This window comes from Protopterus annectens, chromosome 5.part0, assembly GCF_019279795.1.
Source record: "Protopterus annectens isolate FY-2018-M chromosome 5.part0, PAN1.0, whole genome shotgun sequence".
Classification (NCBI taxonomy): Eukaryota; Metazoa; Chordata; order Ceratodontiformes; family Protopteridae; genus Protopterus; species Protopterus annectens.
The window spans coordinates 706,672,790-706,699,533 of NC_056735.1; the positions used below are offsets into that span (position 1 = coordinate 706,672,790).

Here is a 26,744-nt window from a genome sequence, read left to right on the forward strand (position 1 = left end):
AATGAAACCTGTTGTTGCACTCAGGTTAAATATTTTAAGGAATGGCTTTGTCAAGATATGTTTAATTCTATTAATTCAACAGCCAGGTGTATTATCAGGTCATGTGAAGGCAATATTTTTGGTCTTGGACAGTGCTGGCAGTACATATTCATTAGAGATGATGGAGGGTGAGAAATTCAGGAATAACAGGTCTTTGGATAGTCATTGTCAGTGTAAAATTTACACTGAATTTGTTTGCTATTATATTTGTAATGACAAGTGGGTTAGAGTTGTTTTTGTCATTCTGGATTGTCTCTTAGTTTTGTGATGCAGCTAAAGAAGGATTTGTATTTATCCCTGGCTTCAGATGTAAACCTCAGTTCATGGGCTACTTTAGCAGAGTTCCTTGGACTCCTATATGGTGGGTAAGTTAGCAATGAGGCAGCTAAGGGTTGTGGAAGGTATGTTAGTTGGGGATTAATTTACTTAGTGTTGACTTCTGTTCGTCAGAGACATGGGGGCAAGACTGTGGGTGAATATGAGATGTCCCATCAAATGATCGAGGCTTCTTTAGAATTTTAAGTCATATTTCTGATGTTTTCCTTGACATGAGAGTCTTTTGAGCCACTGTATGTCTTAATGAGCTTTTTCCTTTTATTGTACATTTTATTTATGTTGGTGGACTGCCAGGGTCTTTTGCTCTTAAATTTACCATTACATTTCAATCTGGATGGGACTTCATGCTCCATTTATTTATCTTAGTGGGTACAGAGCTACTTTGTGAAGCTTCCTGATATGGCAATGTCTGGAGACATGTTCTATAAATTAATTTCATGACATTATCATAGAATTTGATGACATTTATAAGTATAAAATCCTTGAATTCTGGTATACTGGTTTTAGTGGGTTTAGAGATTTTGAGGGAGAATGTATTAGCTTATGATATGAGTTGACTGGAGAAGGAGATACCACTGGATTTGTCTACAATGATAGTATATTTGTAAGTATCAGTCAAGAATATATGTCCTTTAGCAAAGTCAGTAACAATATGATCCATGGAGTTTTAAGTACTTTAGGGCATTTTCTACATTGTAGGTATTGACACTCCAGTTTATTGAGTGATAATTAAGCCTCCCAGAATGATGGAGTTAATTTTTATGCTGAAATCATCAAGTACATTTATGAACCTTATGGGACATAAGCAGTGCCCTTTAACAGGAATTAAACTGATCTTGGTCCTGTTTAGTGAGATTTGGAGTTCTATAACATTTAGTTTATGAGTCTTTGGAAATCTGTCTTAAGGCGATGTGGTCCCTAACACATATGGACGTGCCACCACAGTTGCCATCAGGTCTGCAGGCATTGTAGGCATAAAACCTATGAACACAGTATTCCTTTCTAGACATTTAAACTATGATTCCATGATTATATAGACATGGATGCATTCCAAATTCAAGATAGCCTCAAGTTTAGACTGCATGTTGTTAGGATATGTGGCATTGAGAAGAGCCATCTTAATATGAAGCTATTTAGGTTTTAATACACTGGTCATGTTGGAATGTTGATTAGCTGGTCCCTACCTAAAACGGTACTGTGGCAGCAACAAAGACTTTAACCAGTAAGTGGAAGCCTTTGAACAGGAGGTACAGGTCATTCCTTGCAAAGCAGATGGGACTGTCAGCAATCTCGCTGCATGCTGACACATACTGCCTTGCTCTAGAATGACTTCAGATTTTAATCTAATTGTTGAAACTACTTGTCTTTTCTTTTAACCTAAACACCATTCTTGGAGAAAAGACAAATAGTTTCAACAAATGGATTAAAATCTGGACCATTGCCTGCATTTAAAACCTGCACAGACAGCGCAGGCTTATCTATCTGCAGATCCTTCAGAGTTCTGAATCTCAGGCCACTCCGATCCATATGTACAACCACCATGTTATACTCATAATTGTTTAATAAAAGGATCCTTACGGCCCTTGACAAACTACAGATCCTGGCATAGTCACACTTTTTCTCTACTCTTGTGAGTGGAGAATCAATGTTTCTTTTGATGGAGCCACAGACCACTGAAACATTTCTGTTTCTGGAGTGGTCGGGTGAACTAGATTTGAGACCATCTGGTTCTCAGTGAGTCTTTCTAGAACATGTGTCTGGATGTAATGTGGTGTTTGATTTTCACTAATTATAAATAACACATTGATCTATCGGGCTTTGGTAAGGAATTTTTCAGCCTCATTGTACGGTATTCCATTGTAGGTCAGAAAAGAGTGTATTGTATTTGTGTATAACTCACAGTCTATGGTTTGTTGTGAGAATTAGGCTTCAATATCTGTTAAGTCTTTGCATATCTCAAAAACAGAATTACTTACATTGTTTAAGATTTCATTGTCTGTGAGCATAAGCCATTCTCTACACTGCCTAAAGATACTAAGTTATATGTCATTCACAATAGAGGGGAAACAAGTAGGCTGGCCTCTCATATGTGTTCAAAGGGTTGTCTGATTTAATTTGTACTGAAAGAGTACTATAGCCATTGATAGTGTTATCATCTGTGAGGTAGATTGAGTTAGTTAATGTAGGTCTAGCTGATTAAGTGAAGTAATTTAGATTAATTTGCAAATGTAACAAGCACAGTGGGGGATATGTTAAACAACTGTAGTGAATGAACTACACAGAGCATGTATGGGCTGATTTGGGCATCATAGCACACAAATGAACTGTAGAAGCTGTGTGTGGAAATCATGGTGTGCAGCCTAATGCATTGGTTAGCTGTGTGCAGCTTGCCACAGCTGAGCATAACAATAGTCCCTGTTGCTTACATGATTTTGGAGCAGTAGGTTGTATTTGGTCAGGTATAACTGAAAATGCCAATGGAATTCTATGGAATGTGCTCTGTGTGCGGCTCTTTACAATATAAAACAACCAGGGAAAGTGAAGAATCAATAAAAACAGCTGTAGCTCTAACTAATAGTGCTACATTCCCAGAACTGTAGTAGTTTTTCTCTTGTTACCTAAATAACCACTGCTGTCTCTAAGCTTGCCCACACCATGGGACAAAACAAGATGTTAGATGTAATCTGTGAAAAATCTGTGGAAAACAAAGAAAAGGCAACAATGACAAAAACACATTGAAATAATGAAGCAATAAGATGACTGTAATAGCAACAGTAACAACTATACGGTGTATATAACTTCCCGCTTTTCTGTTGTAAAATGGGAAAAATGCCACTTTTCATAATTCTTAGTGTGTACAGAGGAGCATAGCTCTCTGTAATCATAACCTAATCTCAGTCGGAGGTGGCAGGCATCTCTACACAATGTGAAACAAACTGAGGAAGTAAAAGAACCTATGCAAAAAACAGCTACAGCTCTAACCAATAGTGCTAGATTACTAGAAACTGTATCATTTACTCTCCTGCCACCAGAGTAACCACTACTATCTCTATGATGACCCATACACCTGACCAAAGATGGTCGCTATGTTTTGTTTTTGAATTCTATGAGGAATAAAGAGGAAATGCAGCAAAAACTGGCAAAACCACTTTGAAGCAAATGATTACAAAAAATCACTTTAAAGTGATGAAACAATAAGATGACTGTGAATGTTATTTGTAACTTTAAACTCTGAGAAAACAAACATGCAACAAAATGATAAAAAAAATTCCTTAAAGCAATATAACAGTAAGTTATCTCTAAGTACATTGTAAAGATATATGTTCCTGCTCTTCTAATGTAAACTAGAGTTAAAACATATTTTTTTTAAATTTCAGCCTGTGCATAAGAAGACAGCTTCCTGCAGTCTTAGAATAAAGATAGCAATGCCAGGCTGCTCCATGCAATATAAAACAAGCAGGGAAAGTTAAGACCCAGATAAAACAACAGCTGTAGCTTTAACAAATAATGTCAGCTTCCTGAAAACTGCTCTACCAATAGGTAGAACTTTATGTGCCTATTATTACAGAATAAGATGGTCTTCTAAACTTTGTCTGTACCATTTCTAGCTATAGTTCAGTTGCACCACTAATTGATATACAAGATTATCACTTGCAACCTATCAGTTGTGTTATCTTAAATTATTACTAAGATGAAGATCTAACTGCTAGTGCCACCCAATAACCAGTCCTACTCTTCAGTTGACATTATGAGTGCAGAAATGACTATTTCTGTCATCACATGGCAGTAAATAGTTCACCAGAAAAAGTAATTTAACTTCAGAAAAAATTAGCAGACATGTCTACTTTGGCAGTTTCAAGGGCAGTGGAATTACCTTATGGTTTGGTTTTGTTTCTTCTATATTTTTCTTTTAATAGAAAGTATATTGACACAGGTTATCCTGTCAAGAAAGCAACGAGATAGCATTGTAAGGTCATGTTGCTCTAAGGAATGTCTGTCACTTTTGAATTTTGCCTTCTTGTGACGACTGCAGTTGCTGTGAAGAGTATGTTTTGATGTTTTGCTCATACTGTTGTCAGTTGCTCCCACACAAAGCTGTCCCTCTCCCTCTAGTGGTTGAGATCCTGTAATTGCATCACCCTTGAGGTTATTGCAAAGGATGATATTTTGATTGGTTTGCTAACCTTTCTGTCTTGGAACTCTGAGGTTTAAAATCACTGCAGCATTATCATCCGCATCAATAGCTACAGCAGTGTCAACATCTTTATGTCCAACTCCACCTGTAAAAGCTTAAGATTCTTTGGTAGATAGATGGACAGTGTGCCAAGAATGAGAATTACATGATGTCATAAAAGGAAGTGGATAAGCCTCACACTGTTCATAGGCTAATTGATCTCTAACTGTTTTCTTTCTTTCTTTCCTTCCTTCTTTCTTTCTTTCTTTCTTTCTTTCTTTCTTTCTTTCTTTCTTTCTTTCTTTCTTTCTTTTCTTTTTCTCTTTCTTTCTTTCTTTCTTTCTCTTTCTTTCTTTCTATAATAGAAAGATTGCAACAATCCAAAGTGGCAAACAAATCATCAAAATCTGAAGAAAAACAAGCCAAACTTAAAAGAAGTAATTTGATGATCCAGATCAATTCCTTTTTCAAAGTACTAATACTCTGTTGGTTGTGATCAATTAACAATATATGATAGGAGAAGAGCCACTGTATTAGGATGGTACTTTTCATCATGATAAACATTTTATTCTGTTAGGTGAGAACATTTATAAGTTCACTAGATAAGTGTTTAACATTACACAACTTAATGTACTTCAAAAGGGCTTTTCTTTTCTTCCTTGCAAACTCACTGGTCTGGGACAAACTTTGGTTGATCTCAAATGATTTAGTGTTATGCTTACTCCTCAATATAGAACAGCTTGCCTAGTCATGGTTCTTGTTTGTTTCAAAGAGATTCTGCATATAATCATATCTTACAAGCCACCATACAAGCCTCTCATGATTCTTCTGAAAATGATCTTCCACATATTTGTAATGGCAAACCTAAGAACATTTTTTTTAATATTAATAAAGTAGAAAGGCATGCTATGTTAGAACTGTCTCCCAGACAAGATTTAAGATTTATGAAGGCTTATAAAAGCAGTGGAATGATTATTATGGTATCTGAAATTGAAAATATATAAACTAATAAAAGTGAGTAAGAAGTCATTACCTTAGTAGATATTTGTCAGAAATATTCCTTTATTAATGATATGTAACTGTATTTATTAATGGATGGTAAAATCATGATTAATTTATAGCAACTTATGAATGCTAAATTTCTAAGCATAGGTGTATTGTTTGGTTTTCCTAAGGTATATTCAAAAACATTTCTTTTGCCTTTTAAGCCAATTGTTTCAGCTTCAGGCAATGTTACTGAGGGCATTTCCATTTTAGATGCTGTTTTTAAACCTGTAGTTAGGCAAATGCCTTGAATTCCCAGATTATATTTGTCTCATAATACTGTGTTACCTAACCATGAGATAAACACTGTTTGTTTATTGAGGGAAATTGTGTTGGAAATAATTTCTTTGTATTTATTGGCACTATTTGCCAGCAAATAAAGGGAGTAGCTATGGGAGGTACTGATGCTCCTTCATTTGCCAACCTAGTTCTAGGATAGTGGGGCATTAATATTTGCCTAGAATTATACCTTTTTCTGAAAATGTTTTGTTTTATAAAAGGTTTGTGGATAATTATTTTTTATATGAGGAGGCTCTGTTGATCAAATGTATGAGTTTGTTTCTTTTTTAAATCAAGGTACTATTTTTTTATACTTACACTTCAAGTTCTGTGAGATTGTTTGTTAATTACTATATTTTAAGAAAACCTTGTTTTGTTAATAATTATTTGTACTATTCTAATGCACATCATTCTTGGATGAAGAACAATATCCCACATGGTCAAATGATTACATTGTCCCAAATGACTACTGACAAACATTTTATTTTTGCAAAGGCTAGATTAAATTAAAAACAAGTTTTATTTTAGGGGTACAGTCTAACTAAATTGACCATATTGCTGATGAAACAGTGTGTAAAATAAATACACATTTTCAACCTATACTATTTTCTGATATTAGTAACACTGTTTTGTTTAACAGCAATAATGAGTTTAGAAAAAGTTTTGTTTTACAGATGTCAGCTGATAGTGATGAGATTAAGAACAATATTTTGAATAACTAGATAATATTGAAAGGTAATGCTGATGTTATTAATGTGGTTGGTTGTGTTCTAACCTTTAATTACAAGAAATCCAGTTGACTCATTTATTTGAGAATGACAGCACAAAAGTAATATGTCACATTACAGATAAGGATTAGGGAATGTTTAAATCTGGGTTTTGCATATCTTGTCATTACATAATGGAAGGCCCTGACATTGTTTCACATTTTAGGATGACTTTATCTGTTAAAGAAAAAAAATTCTTCTAACGCTATAGGCTCAGTTTAGGTTTCATGTGAAGCATTTTATGTAGGGAAGCTATCTAAAAGAATTAAAGAGCACCTAGATGCCATTAAAAGTAAGGATGAAACTAATGTCTTGTACAAACATACTCAAATGTTCAAACATTTTAAGAAATTGCATTTTTCTGTGTTGGATAATATACTGTTAGGTTATAGGGGTGGTGATTACATTTTAGAAATGGTTGAAACTATGTGGCAGATTAAACTTCAGGTAGGTAAATTTCCAGGTCTCAATGAAACCAGTAATATAAAATGATGATGAGTTAAATTAATGTACTTCATTTATATATTAAATGTGGGTGTTTTAGTTAATTTATTTGTATGTATTTATATATATCAATTAGTTCAATAAATATATATATATATATATATATATATATATATATATATATATATATATATGGGCTACAGAATCCTGAAAGTTCAAAATACTGAAAACTCAAAATCCTGAAAACACACAGGATACCAGCACTCACTATATTCCAGCACAAGTACATACAGAAATACATAAAACACAAACCACATTACTGTTCTCCAACTATAAGCAGGGAGGCAAGGTCACCCGGCACCCCCCATGTGGAGGGCTGCTCCCCCCACACCCCCCTGCTACTTTTACATCAACTCCAAGATTGCACTTAGTATAGTGAAGTGCAATCTTGGAGTTGATATATTTAAGTAGCAGGGGTTGTAGGGGGACCTTGCCCCCCTGATTATAGTTGTAGGGTAATATGTTTATTTGTGCACTTGTGCTGGAATATTGTGAGTGGTGGTACCCTGTGTGTTTTCAGGGTTTTGAGTTTTCATTATTTTGAGTTTTCAGTATTATGAACTTTCAGGATTTTGGTCTCAGGATTTTGGTCTTCAAGATTTTGAGCTTTCAGGATTCTGTAGCACTCCTATATATGTATATATATATATATATATATATATATATATATATATATATATAAATATATATATATATATATATATATATATATATATATATAGACTTCATAATTGCGAAATACTGAAATCTCAAATTTCAGTTTTTTGTAGACCATGAAATCGAATCCACGCAACACAGAAACACCAAAACTGCGAAGCCCAAAACCACGAAATTCAAAACACCTAAAGCGCAGCAAACACCAGACCACACATATACCACAACACCCACATCATAAAATAAACAAACAAAACAACACAAATCCACAAATCTACAACAGAATTAAATTTGCAGTTATGCACTTTCTCTATTTTCAAACTTCGACTTTATAGTCTCGAGATACTGAAATTCGACATTTCAGTATTTCGAGATTTTAAAGTGTTTTTATATATATATATATATATATATATATATATATATATATATATATATATATATATATATATATATATATATATATATATATATATATATATATATATAATACTAAACAGTTGATTTTCTCAATTAAGTTTGGAACATAGACTTAAATGGGAAATCAGAATTTCCATTAAGCGAATGCTTGTATATTTTCACTCAGTTTAATAGTTTTGAATTGAATATGAAGAGCAACTTTTTTTTTTTTTTGCTGAGACATAGTAATATTCAAAATAAAATAATAAAAAAATCATAAAAGCATATTTTTACAACCTTTACCCAAAGAGAAAAAAAACTTGCAGACTCACTCAGATGTGTTCATATTTTTATTTTGTGAAATATGTTGCAATTAGTCCATTGTGTTTCTTTTTCCTTTCATACATCACTTTTTTTGTTGGTGGAGATGTTAATCATATCTGCAGTCAAATATCTATGGGCGAGAACTGTAAAATGAATTGTATCAACTACATAATCTGTTTGTGACTGCCAGAAGCATTCATGTAAATGATACTGCGTTGGAAAGTTCTTGACACAGGTTCTAAATTCTCATTAATACTTTATCTTCTTCTTTTTGAACTCAACAAAAAATCATATGGAACTTTGCATCATCCTGTAGTTTACTGATAGTGTGAGAGAAGTTCTCCATGTTTTGTGATTCAGTGTTTTCATTTGTCAATGATTTATGTTTTGCTTTATTGTCAGTCATTTGTTTGTGAATCATTTGTGTTGTCAACTATTCACAAGGTAATATCTGAGTATCTACCTATCTATCTATCTATCTATCTATCTATCTATCTATCTATCTATCTATCTATCAATCTATATCTTAAGATCTGTAGCTTAAATTTAAGTTTGCCTGACCTACTTGACCATATATAACTTGCAGACATAAGCAACTGAGTGTGTTTGTAGGCATAATTTCCAAAGAAAGTGACTACTAAGAATGTTGGAGCAGGTGCATTACATTTTGTGAATGGCGAACAAACAGTAATGCAATTGTACCCCTTTTTATCAACATTTTCAAAAATGTATAAAAATGATAAATCCTTCAATAAATAAAATATTATGTTTGTGGTACTATGAAGTGTTACTTTTTCAAAGATAATCAAAAAAAATGTTAGTAACTTTGGAATATTACTATATAAAGTTGCAGCTTTTATGTATAAACAGGCATGTGCCTTTGGTATAGTATAATCAACTACATTGTAACTGAAGGCTGGCTTAGTTTCTGACATTTGAACTAATGCCTTAATATATCTGTGTGTATGTGGACCTTTTGAATGCTGTTTGTCTGATACACAACAGCACAAAGGAATTATCTCTGATAGCCACTTTCAGTGAACATTAGATGTTGCCCTTTCTCCACTGTTGTGTGACCAGTGATTTGGTTCATATAAATTAGGCGGTATAGAGGATCTCCTGTACATTGATTTATTTTTCTTCACTGAAAGTGTCTTTCAGTGATTTTTTTGATGTGTTATCTATAGGACAAAAAGCGTTCAATGGCTAATTGTCAATTGATATATTTGATACTATAGAGACTTTGCTGTGAAGGTATACAATGACCAGCCTCTTCTTTAGCAACTCCAATGCAAGGAAACCTTTCCACACCTCTGGGAAACTGATAAAAGTTTATGTTTTATGCATGAATAAGTTATTCATCTGCTTCATGTTTTCCTGTATGAGAAATTAACCTTTGTTTGAATGTAAGAGTTCTGAAAATCTAATTTGGGTAAAGATTCATGACTGGTCTGTAAATAGATGTTTCAAATGCCCTGTACGACAATTAATTATACTTCAGCCACAATAAATTACATAATTTAATAATTTGTCAGTATTGTTTCTTCTATATGCTGCATTTGGCCACAAAAGAAATAGATATACATTCTGCTAGGTATGGAGGTATTCATGACTTATGCTAGCTAACTCTCCAAAACACTGGAAAATTTTATAAAAGAAATCAAATTGATAAGTTCAAGAATATTCTAGTTACAAGGCAAAAGTGTAAATGCCATCATCATCCATGTATTCGCAAGGCATGAGCCAGTTGATGAAAGTATCTTAATTTTAAAGTTTTAAATGTGATCCTCTGTTCTTGTTTACCCCCAAAATAGGATGTGCACCCATAATGCACACTTTATGTGTAGTGTCACTAGTTACTTGATAGCTGTGGTTACCTCAGTAATTAATTATTAAGCAATCATCGATGAGTGTGTGTCGATATATTGAGGATTTACCCACGGCTTGCATGGATTGATTATGAGTGCGAAACCTGAGTGATTAAACAAAGCCAACTGTGGGTGAATCCTAATATACCCACAGCCATAAGTCAGTTATTGTTATTATACAATAACATTATTCTAGAAAGAAATTGCTTACTTTTCTTAAATAATGTATTTGTATAACAGCACAGCAGTATTCCTCCACATTGTTTACGAATTGTTTCACATTTGTCGATGTGCCGCACATGCATATGAGACTTACATTCCCATGTGTTGTCCTTGTATAATGGTGATGTGCTGGTCTTCTGCATTTTACCCTGATATCCTGGGCTTTAGCACATCAGTGCTGTGTAAAGAAAGCAACTGAAAAAGGAAGATCTCCATTGCTTTTTTTTTGTTTTTAATTAAAAAAATGAAATTGGTAGACTTTCAACATATGGGAAAGATGGGACAGAGAAAATATAAGGATAATCAAGTAGATTTCTTTAGTTTTGCGTAACATACCCGATTATCTGTGTATTTTTCTCTGTCCCATCTGTCCCCTTCTTTTAAGTCTGCAGTTTTTAAAAGTTTATTTTTTAAATGAAAAAAGTAGAGTTTTATATGATATATTAATAAAAGGAAGTCCAGCCGACCTGACTTTTTTCCATTGCTATATGTTTGATTTACAATGGGCACGCTGGTTGGGCTGGCCAATCCGCATGCACATTTTGTAATGTTAATGGCCGGTCATTGTATAATGCAGTTTACACAATACTTGGGTGGCAGAATATTTCCAAACAGAAAGTTCTAAATGTTTTCCATTGAAACGGAATCTCGGCTATTCACATTTTGTACAATTAAAATTAAAGTAATAGAATGTTCCTGGAATTGAATCAAACTCCCAAAATGCATTTATTACGAAATTAGAGTATCCATCTTAGAGCTCTATGTGCTTCCAAGACTGTCTGTACTTCCAGTCACAACCCCTTTTTCCTATTTTTGCATATAGAGTATGGGTGTGACTTCAACAGTGACAATCATCTAGAACCAAGGGTTACACCACTGGGTGGTTAGCCGTGCCATGGTAGTTCTTCCACACCACACACTTGCACATATACACTCGTACCATTGGCCAATTTAAAGTCCAATTCAGCTACTGCATGTCTTTGGAATGTGAGAGGAAACTGGAATACCAGGAATGAAACCCAAGCAAACACAGAGAGTACATGCAGACTCCGCACAGAAGGGTTGCCAGCCAAGAACTGAATCAGGGAACCTTTTGGTGTGCGGCAACAACTCTATCTGCCAAGCCACTGTGTTGCCCCAAGACTATATCATATGTGGCAGATGAAACACAAACAACAGAACGTTCATGAAGTGAGTATCCTGAAGCAATACTGATGGATGCCCTAAGTTCACAGCATAGCAAAGTATCAAGAGTAAGTTTACTGTTTTGAGCACTTGCATTATTACATTGCATAGCAGAGTTGAGATAAGTGGAAAAGAATTGACAAGCAAGCAAACTTCCAAGTGTACTATAGAACCTCATAACAAGGTAGCTTTAGATCATTGCCTGTATTTGAATATGTTATAGTTATCTTCCACATCAAATGACCTTCCCAGTTATGAAGACGACATCAGAACAATCTCTGCAGCAGAGACATAATACCTCAGTAGATCATGTTGAACAATAAGCTTAAAAACAGGCATATTCTCCTTTTTTTTAATTTGTTCAGATTGTCAAGCAGCAATGGAAAATGCATCAAGGATATAGAGTGCTTTTATATTTTCCATCTTTGTGTTACAGGATAATTCACTTACTCATTGTAGTGAATAGTAACCCAATGCAAAGTGACTGCTGTTCCAGTGCTTTCTTTGCAACAAAGAGGGACCACTATGTTGAAGGACTCTAAATACCATTATATTGAGTGACTTCAACTACCCAAACATAGACTGGGAGCACTACTCAAGCCCCAACACCCTCGCCCAACGGTTCCTAGAATTTATAAACTCAAATGCTATGGAACAACTGGTCACCACTCCCACAAGAGGGGAAAACATATTGGACCTGATCATCACCAACATGGGGACTCTATGTTCCATACCAGAGGTGTACCCCTCATTGGTAAGATCTGACCATAAATTAATCTCACTGGACATCCATATCCCATCCCCACCCCCAGCCAAGGAAACCACAGTGAAGAACTTCTCAAAAGCAAATTTCACACTTCTCAAAACCGAGGTGGGATCCTTCAAAGCCCCCGGGCCAGTGGAAAATATGGCCCAAACCGCAGAATCCTTTACAAATACATTATATGGACACCTACAGGAATGCATGGATCGTGCTATCCCAAATAAAACCAAGACTCACTCCTCCAAAGGCAGGAGACCTGTCTGGTGGACCCCAGCCATAAATAAGCTATACAACAGAAGGAGGAAGCTACTACATGATAGAGCAAAATCCCAAAAAGGGAAGGCGACTCTGATCAGTACTAGCAAGAAACTACGATCCCTCATAAAATCATCTAAGGCCAGCTTCGAAAGAAAATTGCACAAGACTCTAAAGATAATCACAAGGCCTTCTTTAGTTATGTCAGGAACCTGGGTGGCAACTCCCAGATATGCTCTAAGTTAGTGCAAAATGACAAAAAATACACTGAACCCACAGACATTGCCAACATCCTGGCAGACAGGTTCAGTGCAAACTCCCCCCCCTTTCCCCCCCAAAAGAACAAATGTCTGTCCCAACAGAGATTAGCCTCCCTGACATCACAGATGCACAGGTAAGAGCTGCCCTCTCCAAAGCAAAAAACACAGCATCAATGGGACCGGACGGTGTCCCGGGCTGCGTCTTACACAAGCTCCAAAAAGAACTGAACCCTCACATAAAGTCACTGTTCAATCTCAGCCTTACCACTGGATATGTACCCAAGGAATGGCATACAGCAGCAGTGGTCCCATTCCACAAAGGTGGTGCCACAACGGACCATGGAAACTATCACCCTATAAGCCTGACTAGCCTGGTCTGCAAAGCTATGGAGTATATCATCATGGAACTCATAAACAAAGACATTGGGACCCTCCAAACACTGGATCCTACCCAATTCGGCTTTGTTAAGGGCAGATCTTGCCTCTTGAACCTGGTCAACTTCTTTGAAACAGTCACCAAGGCCATAGATGAAGGGAAGGTAGTCCACACAGCCTACCGGGACCTTGCAAAAGCCTTCGACACAATACCCCACTCGGGCATCATAAATAAGCTCACCAGCTTAAATATCAAACTCTATGTCACAAGATGGGTTGCAAACTGGCTCAGGGATAGAACTCACATGGTCAGAATTGCAGGTGCCATGTCAGACTCTAAACCAGTTACAAGTGGTGTCCCACAAGGCTCAGTCCTGGGACCTCTCTTGTTGGGTATATATTTCCCTGAGGTACAGGCTAACACGGGAGGACTATGGCTGACCAAGTTCACAGATGACTGCAAAGTGGGTGCCATAATCGACTCGCCAACTGACACAAGCATCCTCAAAAAGGGTCTCACAGAGATGGATAACTGGTGCCAGAGCCATGGCCTAAAGCTAAATGCCAAAAAGTGCATAGTCATCCCCTTTGGGAAAAACAAAGTGCCCACAAATTACCACATAGGTGGTAATCCATTAAGTACGGAAGAAGTAATTAGGGATTTGGGGACCCAAGTAGATAGCAATCTCTCCTTTGACAATCACATTATCAAAGTGGTTAGAAAGACCTTCTATATAGCCCACCTTATCACGAAAGGGTTCACATCTAGATCAAGAGAGGTCATTGTGCCCCTCTACTCATCACTCATCAGGCCCATAATTGAATACAGTGCCCCATTTGGGATGTACCTTACCCGACACCTGCAGCAACTGGAAAGACCCCAAAAGTACCTCACCAAGAGGATCAAGGGACTCAAACAGATGCCCTATGCAGTTAGGCTAAAGAAACTCCAGCTCTACTCAGTTGTTTACCACCTACTCAGAGGCGATCTGTGCCTGACGTATAAAGCCATGTCCAACCCAGAATTAATGGACATGCTCCACCTCAGGAAATCCAAATCCCTTAGAGCTACATGCTCCAGGGACTTAAACTTCAGCACAGAAATAAATAGGACATGCTGGAGGGACAGATTCATATCCCAGAGGCTACCCTCACTCTGGAACAAAATCCCAATCCATGTTAGGCAGAGCCCCTCAATGACCCTCTTCAAGAGAAATCTTGACGAGTGGATGGGAGATTGTAGGTTTACCCTTGGGATCTCTTCTGTGTCCCTACTAGACAGAGACACAGTAAACTAACCTTAAAAGGGCTATCTTCTGTGACCTACTATACAGAGGCACAGTCAACTAATCTAAAAGGGTGACGAAAGCCAAACACACTCTGGCTAGGCTTATAAATGCCCTAGGGCAGATAGCCTAGTATCAACCTATGAACCTATGAACCTATAAAGAACAGCAGGCTGTTTCCCAGTTTAGGCTAGATGCTAATTTATTTAAAAATGTTAACTCTTTCAAGTTTAATAGTGATAGAATGGGGTGCAAATGAAATAGTGAATACCAAAGACTATGGTCATCATCAACTGTTAAGAGGATTCAAATATCTTTGAAAGAAGGCCAGACTCATGAACAGGAGAGCACAGTGAAAAGATTTTCATTGGTCTTTCCTGACATAATGGTGAGAAAAATAAAGTATATGCAATAACTGATGTTTGTAGTTTGCATATTCCTTTTGTAGTGGAATGAAATAGGCTAGGAAAGGTATAGACACTCTCCTGATTTTTCTGTCCTTTTGTTTTTCAGCCAGCTGAACTTTATACAGGTATTTTGTTAGAGAAATTATTGTGGTTTACTAAGAGAGCACGTTTACTTATGATATATGTCTGTGGCAATTTCTAATGTAGCAGTTATCTTAATTGCAGCAGGGTGGCTTCTGTTAGCTTTGCAGAGTACAGGTACTGCTACAAACAAATAGACAAAACCCAAATACTCACTGAGGTTTGGACACCTGAACTACATATGCATAGTTCCTTCATACTTCTTAGCCCTTAGAAAGACCAGAATGAAACAGAAAAGAAGGCCTTTAAACTGCTTTACAAAATAATATGAATTTCTTCTCAAATATCCACCTTATTACTCTTGCTGTAGTTTATTTATTCACTTTTAGGAACTACACAGGGTATAGAACTGTACCCAATGACAGAGAGATATGGTCAATTAAAGGCTTTGCATCTACGTACAGATCTCATGCATTAGCTTTTTATTTTTAATGTTAAACAGCAAATGCATAAGGGACAGAGATAAAGATAAATGTTTCTCTATTTTGGTGGTGGGGGAGGGCATTAAACAGAAGAGAAGTTAAGAGAAGAGACAAACGTCCTCTGTCAGAAATATGTACATATCCAAACGAAGACTCCAGACTGCATACAGTATCGTGTTGTCTGTATTATTTAAACAACAGAAAAGTGATGGAATGAAAATTGTTATTGCAAACAAAATCTAAAATAGCATTACATTTATTTGAAAATTAAGACCTACTGAAGCACAATTTGTTTTATGATTACCATAACACCAATTTAGGTATAGCAATTTTACTTAGTATTGTGTGCTACATAATTTTCATGGCTCATGCATGGAGGGTACCTTACAGCTTATGATGGTAATGGCTATATTTTAACTTTTTACATTTATTAAGGTCCCACCTGACCTACAGAATGAGGTGCTGATGAGCCTTTTGGAAACTGACCCAGATGTGGTAGACTATCTACTACGAAGGAAAGCATCACAGTCTTCGTAAGTACATAATTCTGTTTTGCATTTATGTATTTTATAAATTTTAAAACTGTCTTGTAAACAAATGGAAAATATTCAGAATTTTCAAAATTCCTATTTTTTTCTTTTACATTATCAACCTTTGTTGCTGTTTCACGATGTGAGATCACCTTTATAGGAAGTCTACACCAAACTTCCACTCAGCAGCTTCTGTTTATGTCAGTAGACAGCACAAAGTCAGAGGTCAACTTAGTATATGGGAAGGGGATCCCTACATTGGGTGGTATGTTGTTTAATCAGGCTGAGAATTGTCAAACACAAGTCATTGAATCCATTTGGTTGCATGTTCAGTACAATAGTGAGGAGAGATGACTTTCCCACCAAAAAGCCTATGTTAGAGCTCATTTCTGAGGTGTAATATTTGTGATTTAATGTTTTTATTTTGTTGAGCTTTGGTTCATCGAACTGCAGTCCTGTGAAATGCCATAGACCCCTGTAAAATACATCTGTCAGCAGGCCTAGCACTTTGATGTTCTCTGTCTCTCTCTTGAGCTTCTTGGCTTCCTGACATTAATGTGTCATAGAATTAGCAATGGAGTAAAGGTCCAATATATCTATGAGGAGTAATAATGGAGTAAAGGTCCAATGTATATATGAAGATTAACAGTTGAATAATGGTCCAATGTATTTATGAGGAGTAACAGTGAAGTAATCTATGAGAAGTAACAGTGGAGTAAAGGTCCAATGTAACTATAAAGAGTAACAGTGGAGTAAAGGTCCAACGTATCTATGAGGAGACAGTGAAGTAAAGGTCCAATGTAACTATGAAGAGTAACAGTGGAGTAAAGGTCCAATGTATCTATGAGGAGTAATGACAGAGTAAGGGTCCAATGTATTTATGAGGAGTAACAGTGGAGTAAAGGTCCAATGTATCTGTGAGGAGTAGTCATCATCTTATATTCTGCAAAAGAGTGTGAGGAGGGCCTACTGGTAGCAGTCTGCAAAGTGGGATTTACGATTCAAAATCTGTAGATGAAACTCACTGCAGACTTTTGGAGAGCACAAACAATTACTGAGGTGCCCAACCAAAAAAGTTATATTTCAAGGGGAATTTTCAATGGCAAATTAAAGAAATAGTAAGAAGGAAAGAGTCGTACAGAGCAAATACAAATAAGAAAACAAAGTCTTCACACCTTTTCTGAGATTCCATGAGTTAGCAGAGATTTACCATTACTTTTTGCAGTCAAGTAATTTGCAAGAAGTAACTAAAATGCTTAGCATTCATGCACTATACTATTTAGGCATCTTTATAATGCAAGTCCTGCAGAGAAGGTTTGTTTTCTGCTCTCTACTTGACTGAGTTCTTTTCCTGTGTACGGCTGCCAAAGCTGAACAAATTACATTAGAAGCAGCATTACTGGTGCCATTTATATTGGATGGTTGACTTAAAGTCTGTATAATGTTCCCTTTTATGTGCATCATTTTTCCTCAACATTGTTGCTGCTAAACACAGTGCTTCTGAAGCAAATTCTCATAGTATGGTTATGGACTCATGGTTGATTCATCTAAGGGCCAGATATCCCAGTAAGGGGCTTTTTGCTGGCTATGTGGATACCCAACTTCTTTGTTTATGTACAGTATGTATGTGTTTATTGTATCAAACTTAGTAAGATTTGTAGATGATCTAATAGTCCTGGGTATATGACATCAAAGCTTAGTTACCCTGAATGAAAATTACTATCTTCTTATCCTTTGGTAATCTTGAATAGAAACAAGTATAAAACCTTTGTCCCTAAAGTTTTAGATTGGGAATATTTATCCAGGTGTATAATAATTAGTTTTCAGGGTGTTATTAATGGCAGTGTATACTGTACATAAACCTCCACTAATATAGACAGTTATACTGGGACCTTTGATCATAACTATGTTTTTAAGTATTTGAGACATGGATGTTAAGAAACTCACCTTGAGAGCAAAGCTACTTTGCTTTTCCATTGACCATTGTATTGTGCAAGAAGGGTTTTACTTTCTGAACAAGGGTTTATCTGATTTCTAACAGAGGGTAGAAGTGAAGCAGAATGAATAACTTTGTGATAACTTAATATAACTGATAAAGTATCTGAAGTCTCCACAAAGCTATCATAATGATGCCAGGTCCTGTAGGCTGAAAAGACAGAGAAGATGACTGCAAAGGGCTGTGTTAGAACATAGTACCTCCAAAGTAACCAGGAAGGTATTCAATGTCATAGTCCAACAAGAGAGTACCAAACTACTCAAGATGGCTGAAATTACCTTCTGAAGTCCAGAAGAGCAAATAGACCATTGAAGTTGAGCTTCTTTTTTCACACTGGTGAACTTTTAGACATGGATACTCCCTTACAATACTCAGTTGACCATTTCATTCCACTGGCAAAAGCCCTGTGGCCCATTCATTCCCTTAGAGGTGAAATCAAGACAGGTGTGGTGACATCACCTTTTTAGGGATCAAAGTTTTGTCTTTTTATGCACTAATACTCCGGATATGCTGGTTTGCTTCCCACTCACTGCAACGATGTGCAATGTAATCCTGCAAGGGGACCACCATGCCTTTGCACTAACACTTTCTCAAACTAGAACCCCACATGCTTGTCCACTCAGTGAGCAGTCTGCACTCGTTGGTGTCATCATCAACAACATATGGCAGCAATCCACCTCTCCTGCATGTCCCTTTCCTGCAGAAAAGAAGTCAGCATACTTCAGCTTCTTTACTTGCCTCCAACATTTGCCAAGTCCATAGGAACCCAAGTGAGTAATCAAGCTCAGCTCACCAAGGTTAATGTCAGGGATTAGTTCTGACTACTTTTTAAATATTTTGGAATCTGCTGTGTAATTGTTGTATAACTGATCTAAGTTTTGGTAATATATTGTATAAATGCATTTAGCGAGTTATAATTTCATAGTCCACTGTGTTCCTTGGTATCTTCTTTATACCTACATACATGCAGTCTTAATGAGTCTATTTCAACATGGCACACATATATTGAGAAATTCTAAAACAAACTTCTTCAAACAGAGCTATAAAATTAATGAACATTTCAACAGAAAAATAATAATAATAAAAAAATAGTAAATGCTCTATAAGCAGTTTAAACTAAACACAAAACAGCATAAAAAGAGTTATCAATACTTCTGAGGTTATCTATGAAACAAACTTAGTTAAAAAACAAAAGACAATAATGAACATTTTTCTGTTTTATTAGAAACTGATGATTAACCCTGGGATTCAGAAAGATGGTAGATTTGGTTATCGGTTGCCCACTGCAATTAATCCTTTGACTGCATGATAAAGCCCGATGCTCATTAAGAATGAATAGCGGGGGTAAAATGCAAGATGAAGGGAGCTTACTAAATATCACAATCACAGCCACAGCAGTGTCAAGATCATGTGATATGAAGGTGCATCTACAGGGTAAGAGGATCAGAAGACACTCTCATTTGATTGTAAGCCATGCACCATGATGAGACATAGGATGGTCCTGTGTACAAAGCAGTGGCAAAAAGGAGAAGTAATGTGGGGGTCTATATTAAATGATCGAACTTCCAAAGGTTCGACTGTGGTATGGTCGACACGATATGATTGAACTTCCAAAACATCAAACATCTAATAAAAGCAAAATAAACTACACAAATAACCTACCTGAACATTTTAAGCAGGGGGCCAGGCCCCGCTGTACCCCCCACATGAGGGGCTGCACCCCCCACACCTACCACTCTTTAAATATATCAACTCTGAGATCACACTACAGTGCAGAAAAGGGAAATCTTCCCATTCCACGCTGTATGGAGATATCAGTTAAAATGTTCGAACTTTCAAAAGTTCGATCATATGGTGTAGACCATATAAAAGTCGAACTTTTGCAAGTTCAATCATCTAATATAAACCGTAATGTGGAAGTCTAAAAGGCAATGAGTGAGCCATGCTCATCTATTTTTTGGACAAATTGAAGGTTGTAAATAGCAATATAGAAAAGAGATGAAAAGGAAGATGCATGTAGAGGGCAGAATACAAAATGAGAACCTCTTTTTTTGTGAGTTGTCCATTTTTTATATCTGTAGGTATGTGTGTATGAAGAGAAGATCAGTTAGAGAAGGTAGTAAAGGAAGGTAGAGGAAGTGTTAGTGCAGGTAACAGGGGCACATAAACAAGCAGAGAAGACAGACTAGACTGGGAGTGGAGGGTCTGACATAAAGATGGAGAGGGAGCACAATGGAGAAGAAAACTTCAGACAAAAAGAGGGAAGACAATGGTGATGGGGTATATGGGACAACAGACAGGGATGGGCTTACACACAGAAGGGAGGTAAACACCATGATGGGGAATAGGTTCAGGTTGTACAGAACAGTGAGAGCTTACTTACCACTCTGGGCTCCCTCACCACTGAGCCCTGGCTTAGATGGAGAAGGCAGTGTGGGGCAGAGACAAGACTCAATGAATCAGCAGAGGAAAGTCTCCCAACTGGCCAGTGAAATTATATAGCCATCTATCAATAAACCCACCCATTTGCAGATGGAGAACATTTTGGGTAGGCTTATTGACAGATGGAAAGAAATGGCACGAACAGAGCAGAAGAATTCACAATGTATGCCCGAACAACAATAATTCCACAGCAGAGATTCCACAAGGGTAATATTTATTGCAAAAGATACATCGGATCCACAAAATAAACCAAGCTTTCGTCCCTGCTAAATCAAGGACTTCCTCAGAATAACTAATTACTGCTACTTTCTGGTTTATGACTGGGTATATGGGTGGGGGGGGGTTTACATATGCCTGGTGTCATTTAAATGACCTTCAATTACCCTTATTAGGCTTTACCTCCAATGCTTGGGGTACTGGAACTGCTCCTCCTATAGTTGCCTTTGTTGTATCTGCCTCCTCAGCATGATATTATGTAACACTACTCATACTCTAAACATATTTGCACATGTGCTGAGCTTATAATGCAGGTCACCTTTGGATGAATGCACACAGCAAAAGCAAGACTTTAACAGCCCAAACACAAACTCTGTAATATTTCTTGTTTGCACATGGGCATAACTGCACACCTAGTCTGATTAATTTTGCAGATTTCTGATGAGTGGAATCAGGCAGGGTTACAGGGCATGTCCAGCATTACCAGTAAGATATCCCTGGGCGAAGTCACCCCTTGCAAAATATTGATACAGGTCACAAGTGTGCTCTCATGAAAACTATCTGGGTGGCCAGCATACATATTGTAGAATATATTCTTTACATTACAGACCAGCTGTCAGTTGATGGAATGATACCTTTTTCAGTTCATATACCTCTTTTGAGGTTCCCCATATGGGGCCTTTATTTCAGTGTGGTACAGTTTGTGGCACTCAGTAACTCTTGGAAATGGGCTACATTGTATAACACCTGCAATGTATTTCTTTTCTCCTCACTGGTACATGGAAACCACATATGCTCTTTCCACATTTTGAAGTATGGCAATGAGAAATTAATGGACTACTCTCAAGGCAGATTCCTGAGATTCCTCGTATAGGTCACTGAATGGACCCTGTAGCTATATACAGAAGCATGCATACCTTGATATCCACTTAGATTGGTGCTCCATGAATCCCACTGAGCTGCACGAGGTCAACACATGCCCAGTACATCTTTCATGATATCCCTCTCCACACAGAACTGTACAAAACATTAAGCTTAGTCTGATAACGTGACACTTCTGAGGCCAACAATGTGTACTGCCATGGCTCGTGCTGACAAAGAGAGCCATTATTTAAGATTTTTTTTCTGATGGCCTTACTATAAACACTGAGTACACGGTGTTAAATTCACTGGTGTGTACAACTTCAGAACCCAGGATTTATACTTTCCAAATCACTCTTCCACCTTGTTTTGCCTCATTTGCATAGACCAAGCTGCTTGTTTTTGTAATGTTTCTCATTACCTTCTCATCATGCAGCCATTAACACACAACATAACCAGTTTTGCTGATCTGCATTTTGAAATGATTTCTGAATATCAGGCTAAAAAGCAGGACTTTGAGAAACTGATTAAGAATACATGATGAAGGAAACATCACTGCCTTTAAAGCTATATGCAAGATACTATCTGAAAGATCTGACATCAGTTTTAATATATTTAAACAGAAGTGGACCAGAATTAGAGCTTTTAAATAACATACCATTTATCAGAGAATATGTTGTAAAATTTGTTGAGAATAAAATAAACAACACCGTCTCAGAACTGTAGCTAGGGTGGGGCGAAGGAGGTAGACATTCAGTTGTAACCACTGAGAATGGCCGAGATTTGTTTTTATTTCATTTTCTCCTCATTGGCAGAGCGTTACAGAGGTGACAGGGTATAAGGGGAGGAGAGACAGATTGGTGAGTGGCAAAAGGCAGCAGATGAACTGGCTAAGTCTGCCCACTAGCTGTATGGGACATTGTAGTATTTCCTACGAGGGATTATTGTTCACATATCTGAATGTACTATTCATAATCTCAGTAAGAAGTCTGGTAACAAGTGTGGAAAATGCTTAATGATAAAGTAATATTTTCAAAGTTCTTACATACACAGTGGTGGCTTCTTTTCTGGATCCAGATAAATACTGACCGATATATTTAAGTGGAGGCAATGACAATCTTATATGTGTTAGAAGCACAAGTGAGAAACCTCAGTATTAAGATTACAATCATTATAGGTTTGTGACCAGAGGGCCCTGCCTCATAAATCTGTAGTACTTTTCTTAATCAAGTCACTTCTATCATAATGAATTTGTGACAGTTCACATAACATATTTAAATCTAGAAACAATACTTAGTGCGATCCCATATGTAAGCATGCTGGATAGGCTAAAACAGTTAAAATTAACTGATGTGCAATTAACTTGATCAAGAACTTCTTACCTTATAAAGGCCTGAGGGTTAAGAGTGAGGGAATATTCTCAAAACCAGCACATATTGCCAATGCAGTTCCACAGTGCTAGATTTTAGACTTGTAACTATTTTGTATCTTTAGTTCAGAAGTAAGAGCAGGTAATGCTCGTGGGTGGCTAAACATCCAGATGACTGATCATCCACTGACGTGAACTCCATTCTGTTGAGTTTTTCCTGGCTTGTATAATTTTCCTATTATTCTATAAAATTACATTTCTGATTGATACTCCCAATGAATGCACCACTGATTTTCATAATATTCACTTCATGTGCTTGTAGGATTGACTTGTTATACCATATTTATTTAACTGCAGCAGTACATGCAACCTCTAGACTGACAGCCATGATACTACCCACTTAAGTAAAATATAAAACCAAGTCGCTAGTCACAACAGAGTCTGCAAGTGAATTCCAGAGTATGGTTTTAATACTGATAGCTAATTATTTCTGGATAACCAATAGACTCAAAGTGCAAAACAGATGGAAAAATAACCAGTCCTATTTCACCAGACTGTCAAAAGAAATGCGAATATTAGTAATGCCAACTATATAAGCTATTAACAGTGGCACTGGTTCTCATTCTTACTGGTTACTTTGCTAGTTATTTGTATTTTATTCCCACAACTTGTAAATGAATTGCTGACACTAGATTGCAGCATGGTGAGGAAGGGGTGCTGTACTTCTGAGTGTGTCATGCATTGGATGTGATGACTAGTAACTAAGAGCCTGGTGTCAGTTTGCCGACCATTCCCAGTTGCATATCACCATAACATTTTTTTTAAATAACATAGGTATTTTACTCTTTAAGGTTAACAGACACTGCATTTATACATAGGTTCATAGGTTCATAGGTAGGTACTAGGCTATTGGCCCTAGGGCCTATATAAGCCTAGCCAACAATGTACCCTGGCTTTCGCCACCCAAGAAAATGATTTTCCTGTCCCACTGTCGAGCAGAGCCACAGAAGTGATCCCTGGGGTGAATTTCCTATTTCCCATCCAATCATCAAGAATTTTCTTGAAGAGTGCTAATGAGGAGATCTGTTTCACATAGATAGGTAGTCTGTTCCAGAGTATGGGAAGTCTCTGGGACAGAATCTATCCCTCCAGCATGTTCTGTTTATTGTGGTGAAAAGGTTTAGGTCTCTAGAGCGTGTAGCTCAGAGGGACTGGGATTTCTTTAAGTGGAGCATGTCCAACAGCTCTGAGTTTCACATAGCTTTGTATGATGGCAGAGATCATTACTGAGTAGGCGATATGCGACGGAGTAAAGCTGGAGTTTTTTTAGACGGTCTGCGTAGGACATCTGTTTGAGGCCAGTAATCCTCTTTGTGAAGTATATATGTGGCATTTCCAGTTGCTATAGATGTCTTGTGAGGTACATACCAAAAGGGGTGTTGTACTCTATAATGGGTCTAATGAGTGATGAGTAGAGGGGAACAATGACCTAATGGGTCTAATGAGTGATGAGTAGAGGGGAACAATGACCTCTTTTTTCTGGATGAGAAACCTTTTGTGATGAGGTGAGCCACATAGAAGGATTTCCTGACCACTGCAGTGATGTGATTATCAAAGGAGAGACTACTGTCCACCTGTGTCCCAAGGTCTCTTATCACATTTTCTGCATTAAGTAGACTACCAGCTATGTGGTAGTTCATGGGTACAGAGTTTTTACCAAAGGGGATGACAATGCACTTTTTGGCATTGAGCTTCAGGCCATGGCTTTGACACCAGGCATTTGTCTCAGTGAGGCCCTTTTGTAGTATGACCACATCTTTAGACGTTTTGATTATGGCTCCTAGTTTGCAATCATCTGCAAACTTTGTTAGCCAAAGACCTTCTGTGTTAGCCTGTACTTCAGAGAAGTAGATACCAAACAGGAGAGGACCCAGGACTGAACCCTGTGGAACTCCACTTGTCACTGGTCTGAAGTCGGATTTGGAGTCTGCTACTTTCATAGTGTGGGTTCTGTCCATGAGCCAGTTGGCAACCCATCTTGTGACATAGAGATTTATACCTAGTTAATGAGCTTATCTATAATTCCAGAGTGGGGGATGGTGTCAAAAGCCTTGGCAAGATCTAGATAAGCTGTGTGAACCACCTTACCCTCATCTATGGCTTTGGTGACTGCTTCAAAGAAGTCAATCAGGTTTAGGAGACATGATCTGCCTTTTACAAATCTGAACTGGGTAGGGTCCAGAGTTTGGAGATTACCACTGCCTTTGTTTATGAGTTCCATGATAATACATTCCATGGCCTTGCAGACCAGGCTCGTCAGGCTAATGGGGCGGTAGTTCCCGGGGTCTGTCGTGGCTCCCCATTTGTGGAGTGGGATAACAATCATGGTGCGCTATTCAGTGGACACAAAGCCTGAGGTGAGGCTATGATTGAACATGGTACTTAGGTAGGGTGCCAGTTCATTCTGTAGTTCATGTAGAATGCAGCCTGGGATATTTTCAGGCCCCATGAATGCTGTGTTCTTGGCTTTGGAGAGTGTGTTTTTTACCTGTGCAGCCATGATTACAGGAACTTTGCATTCTTCCTGTATAGAGATGGGCCCTCTAAGGGGTGAGAGGGGGGTAAAGTTAGCACTGAACCTATCTGCCAGGATGTTGGCAATATCAGTTGGTTCTGTATATGTAGTGCCATTGAGCTGTAACTCAGAGCAGATCTGAGTGTTGCCATTGAGATTCTTGACATAGCTATAGAATGCTTTGTGGTTGTCTTTAGAGTCAGTGGCAATTTTGTTTTCGTAACTAGCTTTGGAGGATTTTATGAGGGATCTCAGCTTCTTACTGAGGTTGACCAGGGAGTTCCTCCAGTCATAGGATTTTACTCTTTTTTTGCTACAGTTTTTTTCTACTGTTATAGAGTTTATTTATAGCAGAGGACGACCAGATTGGCTTCCTTTTTTTAGAGGATAGCATCTTGGTTCTATTAGGAATAGCATGATCCATGCACTCGTGTAAGTGCTTATAAAGTGCATTTGTGTAGGATTCAGCAGTTGTACCTCTATTGTCCGTCTGCATGGGTGTCATGAAGTTTGCCACTTCTGTTTTAAGAAGTGTGAAGTTGGCTTTGGAGAAGTTGTTTACAGTGGTTTCCCTAATTGGGGGTGGGGGCGGGATGTGGATGTCTAGGGTGATTAGCTTGTGGTTGGATCTGACCAACGAGGAATTGACCTCTGGTGTGGAACACTGGTTGCCCATGTTGGTAAAGACCAGGTCTAGGATATTGCTGCCCCTGGTGGGGGTGTCAATAATTTGATCCAAGGCATTGGAATTTATGAATTCCAGAAAACGTTGAGCAAAAGAGTTGGTACATGCGTAGTTTTTCCAGTTAATGGTGGGGTAGTTGAAATAACCCATTATTACGATGTTGGGTTGTACCCTAATACTTTCCAGTGTATCAAGAAATGAGCAGTGGGAATCCTGGGGCATGGTGGGGGGTCTGTAGCAAGCTACAATTTGGATTGCGGCCTTGCCCAGAGTTAGTTGCACTTGGATAATCTTGGATGCATTATGCTGTGCAACTAGCCTGGAGGTGTGAATATCCTTAATGAATATGGACACGCCTCCACCATTAGT

The 26,744-nt window shown here is 37.6% G+C and overlaps 1 protein-coding gene across 2 annotated transcripts in view; it reads left to right on the forward strand.

The window, feature by feature from the left end:
- The window catches only part of ARHGAP6 (Rho GTPase activating protein 6), a 1,747,989-nt gene that overhangs the window by 1,628,764 nt on the left and 92,481 nt on the right, over positions 1-26,744 (forward strand). For both annotated transcript variants that reach the window (XM_044072553.1, XM_044072552.1), the window contains exon 10: positions 16,137-16,234. In XM_044072553.1, the coding sequence (XP_043928488.1) occupies positions 16,137-16,234 (98 nt within the window). The remainder of the gene's footprint in view (positions 1-16,136; positions 16,235-26,744) is intronic.